Below are 5974 nucleotides of genomic sequence, written 5' to 3'. Positions count from 1 at the left end.
TTCTCTCTCTCTGTATACTCTCCACCCCTCACCCACTTTCTCTTTCCCGCGAACATTTCCTTTCCCTCTATACCACCTCCTCTCCCTCAGCCGGTATTTTGCACTCCGGAAGGTGGCAGCCCTAGGCACCCATGTTCGGGCTACAACTGTCACGTGACAGCTAATTTACGAGCATGACAACAAATAAATCCATACCACCAGCTCGCTTGCTACCTCTCTATCCTCTCGACAGCACATTAATGATAATGAATGAGGAAATTCGCCACGTAAGTGACGAGCGTGACCAATGAAACAACGTACAATGTAAAAACGAAAGCGTGTGTCTGTCATGATATTCTTATCTGCCCTGAATTGTTGAAAACTGGAGGCGTACGCCTTTTTCTGACAATTAGGAACAGCATAAGTGTCACAAAAAGGCAAACGCCTCCCGTTTTCAACAAATCAGGACAGATAATCTTATCATTCGAGATTATGGTTGGCTAGGAGCGTGCTATGCGGTGAAGTTCATTTTTAAGAGTGTGGTTTATCACAGCTGCAGGAGACAAACGGGCCACCGTGTATGCCGCAGCCAATAAACACCTAAGATTGTGAAGGACATTGTGCTGCAAATGATCACGAGACATCTAGCAGCGTTGTTCTTTCACTTAGACCCCTATAACTGCGTACGGTCATTCTGAATAGAAACACTTGAATAAAATCATTTTATTTGTACACCACTATACAGAGAGTCACGGGTTGCATTTCAAATCGTCACTACTCGCTAAAATCTACTCAAGGCGATTCTTGCATAAGTTGGCTCGGATCGAAGTAATACCGGTACACCGGGCTCATGCTTGACCGGCCTTCACGTGCTACCGTTGTGGGGGCAGAAGTGGTTGAAGGTGACTCTGTAGACGACGCCGTTACGATTTCACGTTCTAATGCAGAGTCAGTCGAAGACGAATCCACAGCCGTGGTTGCTATACCAGAGGAGCTTCCGGTTGTATCCGTCGAATCGGAAGTGGCAATTGTTGAAGGCAATGACCTGGTTGGTTGCACAGTGGAGTGCATGGCAATAGGAGACGTTGTTGTATCCGCTACAGTTGAGGTGCTTGCACTTGCTGCTCTGGATTCGACGGCCGCTAAGGTTTCTACCGTAACAGACGACGATTCTACATCAGCAGCAGATGAAGTTGATAGAGTTCTGGTGCGGGAGGGATATGTAAATGCCCTTTCCGTTGTGACGGAGACGAGGGGCTCGGTACCAACAGAAGAAATCGTCGTAGTAGACCACAAGGCAGACGTAAAGATCTTGGGGCTTGTCTTGGATTCTTCTGCTACGGAAGTGGCGGTACTGGCAGCAGACGTTGTTGAATCTTGAGCTGTCTTGGCCTCTACCACGCCATCGTGTGTCGTTACTGCGTCGGAAACGACAGTGAAGTCCTGAGTGGTACCCGCAACAGCCGCATCCGAGACAGCGGTGTCATTTAAAGGCTGAAAAGTGTCCGTACGCGCAGATTTCTCGTCCATGTCGCTGTCCGTCGTGGCACGAGGAACGAACGTGAAGGCTACAGGCGCGGTTGGAACGTCCGACAGCGTAGAGCCCACAGGAGTCGGTTCAGCAACGAAAAATGACTTTACACCGGGCTGTTCTTGTTGGGCACCAGTGGTCGTTCGGTAGAAGATGTTTGTAAACACCGGGGAAGGTGTGGTAGAGGCATCGCTCGCCGTTGATTCTTCGACGGTTGTCTGGGAAAACTTCTCGTTGAGCTGGGGTTCAGTCGTTGTCGTACGCAAGACAGATGTGTATGTCCTGAATGGAGTAGTCTCTGTCACAGGGGTAGTCGATGGCTGGGGTGTCGTCGTGGAGCTTCCGAACAGCCAAGGACGGAAGAAAGCGAGAAACGCAGACAGCCCTTGTGGGCTCTGTGGAGGCACTGGAGTACCTAAGAAGCAATCGTCGAAAAATGATGGCACTTTTTTTTTTTTACATATATTAAACGATGTCCACCCCAACACCCAATTTACCGTTGGGAAAGAGTGCCGATTAAGTGTCTACGAAATGTTTACTGGCGCAACAACGAGGGAACTCTGAGAAAGTGTAGGAGAAAAATTGTCTCGTAAGTCCTAGTCTACAGGAATGACTCTGGCAGTGCAAGTATGTCGATGTTTAGAAAGAAATGTGACGTTACATTATGACTCGACACGTCCACCGGAACACAGAAGGATAGCGGCTCGAGCATTGATATAATGCCCTTTTAATCCCCTTCGGCCCTAAGTCGAATTCAAAGGAGGCTGAAATAGTTACTGCAAATGTTACGGGTAGGAACGTTCCTAAACAATGTGTACAGTCAGGTAAACTAGAGTCACTAAATAAGCTTCGCTTCAGAGTATCGACACTGAGGTCCAATGGAGAGCAGGAGCGCCATCTTGTTTCCTTACCACACCGGTATCATCCCCATATGAGGATCAAGGACGGCTAACATAATGCTCCCTGTGGGATAGAGAAGCGTGTATGATTGTTGTGCGATAATCCATGTATTGTCAAGCAGAGCGTCCCGAGGATGTTAAGGTGAGCTCAAGGCCGTCAACTGCTGCTTGCAAACGAAAAGATCATTTCACCCGCACACGATAGATGGCATCGCGCGCTAAAGTGCGCGTGGGTAGCGTGACGCGGTAACAAGATGGCGCATGCTCGCTCTTGGAACTCAGTGTCGATACTCTGAAGCGTAGCTTACTTAGTGACTCTAAGGTAAACAGGATAGAGCAAGAGAAGGAGGCCCCCACAAACAGTTATTCAGCCACCTCTTAATTTGTGAACCGTCAACTTCCTGAATAAATCGAGCATAAAAAGAAGGTATATTTTCAGGTAGAGTAGATAAAAACGTGTGCGGGTAATAGGGTGTGGAGCGTGTTATATTAAAGTGTGAGCCGCTACCTGCACAAGGGAATGTACATAAGTGTGAAATATCATAGGCAGTGCTCCGAATCGCTTGACATGGGTGTGCCATTGAAGAGTGGAGGCAGTGTGAGGGATGATCTAACCGTGACGTAGTGTTGATTGATTGATTTTATATTTATCTGGCGCAAGGATAACACAGTGTGGCGTAGTGTTACCGGCAGGTGTGTTGTAAAGGTAGTATAATGTTGCTCAACCTTCTCGGTTCATGTTGTCTTTCCGCAACATCGTACTCACCTCACTACTCATTAAACGTATAGAGCGGAACGGCAAAGAAACTACAGTTGAACATGCACTAGAGAAAATATCTGTACCCTACGAGTAATCAGACACATGACAGCAAACCACGCCGAGTCTACATCACGGGGGGCACACTCGCTTCATAGGAGTAGCAAGCCACGAAATTTGGCAAACCTCTCATACTCCATCGCTCGACCCTTTTCGAAGCTAATGGCCTCTATGTTGTTGACGTAAACAGAAAAAAAAAAGAAACTTGCATGGGCCCCATGTTCTTACTCGTGTGATACAATGATGAGCAAAGTACCACAAAACTGTACTTAAACGCGACCACCTTTGCATGTATCATTGAGATAACGGCATCGCATCCGTGCGATATCGCGACAGCATACACCTTTACATAATCGCCGCAAACCCAAATAGACGTCGCGATGATAACCACAGCTGAGGGTAATGCAGCTCGTGGCAAGGCGGACACCCCCGGAGCACAAGTGGGACAGTCGAAGCACCCTTTCCCTTTATTACTCCAAAGCGCCACTAGAGTGGCGCTTCCCATTCCTGCGGGTCGGAGGCGCGTTCAAGTTAACTCTGCTTCAAGCTGTACAGCAAGTACTTCCCATCACTGTCCGCTAACAACGTCGCAGAAACGTCGAGTTTGTCGCTCATGAAATGGAGTATAGTGATACCTCGTTAATATGGCCCCCGATAATATGACATGCACGCTTAACGACCGTACTCCTAGGGAACAACGCAGTGAAACCTCTGCAAATCCCTCCGTCGATATGACAATTCCGCATTACGACCAAAATTTTCGTGAACGACCATGGTCATAATAACGAGGGTTCACTGTACAACCAAGCCTCACAGCTCGATCCTGTTCAATACTTACCGGTCACTTCGTCCTCCGCACTTCCGGCACCAGATGGCAGATTGGCCTCGTCAATTACGACAATCTCTCCGGAACCGTCCGACTTGTTTCTCAACTCGAGGGCAGGTTCCTTCATAGCAGTCAACGTTTCGATGTCCTGGGCCGCCTTCTGCGGATCTTGAGCCACAGAAGCCAAGAGTTGCGACGCTCCTCCGAGTCCCAAGATCGCATCGGTGCCGTTGGAAGACTGTCCCGTGGCATTGGCGACCGGTGCCGCACCGGCCCTTTCGCGGAACCAGTTCAAAGGGAACCGCAACGGTATGGTGCACTGAACAGATGTCGTGCAGGATATGTAGAACAGGACAGCCAGACATATAGCAACCATCTGTAACGATGAGTTACATTCGTTACACTCGATGTCACGTAGTCGTCGTAACGGTTCGTGGGACCGGCTAGAACTATTAACATCCGGAACTATTAACGGTAATAGATGTTTGGACAGGAGATGCTAGAAGCACATCACGCTTGTAAGAGCAGAAGTAAGAAGGAAAAAGATGCCGCACACCACCGAGGCGGATAGATTCAGATAAATGTTGACAATGCATTGCACCACATAAACGGACCTTCGAGACAGCCGGTGTGTTTGCCGGGAATCAATATCAACCAAATGACACTACTGAGGATCTTCCGTAACCAGGTCAGCTATGTTTCGCTGTGTAACAGCGAAACTGAAAAAAAAAGTGCAGGTTACCTGCCTTGGTTGTCTTCCGAAAGAGAGCCTCGTCATTGCCAGACAAAATTTATGTGCACAGTCACTTCCATAAGTGACGGTCCTAAATAGTTGGGTAACTCGTGGACATATTCATATCATCAGGCTGATATTCATTCATATTGAATATCAGCCTGGTGATATTAAATAACTACAGAAACTTGACAGCGCTTCCCTCCTGTGGTCCAAACACGGTCAACAGTAGAGTATAGTTGTGAGCACCTAAACCCTTTTGATGCAGGGCAGACTCCTAAGTGAAATCAAGAGGTAAGCTGGACTGCCTAGTGACCCGTGTTTTAGTCAAATATAAAAACGGGGCTGGCAACTACAACAAATTTAAAACAGTTAAGGAGTTGTAGTTGCGCCAGTGCTGTTTTCATATTTTAATAAAGCATGAGTACCCCTGACACCCGGACCATCTTCAAAATACTAGTTACTGTCCACTTTTCTCATTGACGAGCCCTAATTTACCGAAAAGATGCCACGAGACCATCTCTAGCACAGGTCAAGAACGTAATGTGCCACGAGTAAAATATAAAAAAAAGTTCAAAAAGGTATTTGAAATATTAACACATCATACAAGTCTTCGAGAAACCGTAACCTTCTTCATTCCTTCCTGCAGTGTGCGAACAAAATGCAGAAAGCCACATTCGATTTTGGCTGAAAACCCCACCTAGGAACCAACAGTTCCTGAAAAACGTACCTTGATGCCAAGAACGTAGTCAGACCTTCTGCTTGGTCTCTGTCACTCTTCAGTGTTCGACCTTCGTAGCGAATGCAGAAAGCCGAGCGACGGTCAGGGCACGTGACCAAATTCGAACCAATCGGGTCTTGAGCTTATGACGCTGGAATGTCGTTTGAGGAAAGACAGGTCCCTTCGCCCGTGCAGAATTCAAAGAAAGGATTAAAAGGAGGCCAGACAAGGAAAGATAGCGGGGTCACGAATAGGGATAGATCAACCCCGACCTGTTATCTCTGTTCTTCGCAGTTAGAACCGTACAATGTCAGACTCCTCTTTTTTGTTTTTGGAAGAGGTCAATGTAGGACGTAGGGAAGGCACGAAAGTTATGGAAAGAAATCCGTTTCCTGTTTTGTTGGAGAAAGAAGGTGGGTGACCGGCTTGTGTCATCGCAGAAGTGTGCAGTATTATTTGCTTGGTATC

General features: G+C 47.5%; 1 protein-coding gene across 2 annotated transcripts; it reads right to left on the bottom strand.

The window, feature by feature from the left end:
* Nucleotides 1–687: 687 nt before the first annotated feature.
* LOC135393545 (uncharacterized) lies at nt 688–5663 on the bottom strand. 2 transcript variants are annotated; one of them, XM_064623954.1, is made up of 3 exons: nt 5516–5663; nt 4065–4428; nt 688–1925 (listed from the first exon to the last, which is right to left on the bottom strand). In XM_064623954.1, exons 2-3 carry the CDS (start codon nt 4426–4428, stop codon nt 772–774), a joined length of 1518 nt encoding a protein of 505 aa, XP_064480024.1. In that variant the 5' UTR covers nt 5516–5663; the 3' UTR covers nt 688–771. The 2 variants fall into 2 exon arrangements, with proteins under 2 accessions (XP_064480024.1, XP_064480023.1); XM_064623953.1 differs by lacking the exon at nt 5516–5663 and adding an exon at nt 5393–5452.
* Between the last annotated feature and the right edge of the window lie 311 nt (nt 5664–5974).

Source organism: Ornithodoros turicata, chromosome 4, assembly GCF_037126465.1.
Source record: "Ornithodoros turicata isolate Travis chromosome 4, ASM3712646v1, whole genome shotgun sequence".
Lineage (NCBI taxonomy): Eukaryota > Metazoa > Arthropoda > Arachnida > Ixodida > Argasidae > Ornithodoros > Ornithodoros turicata.
This window is presented reverse-complemented; position numbering and strand designations above follow the sequence as displayed.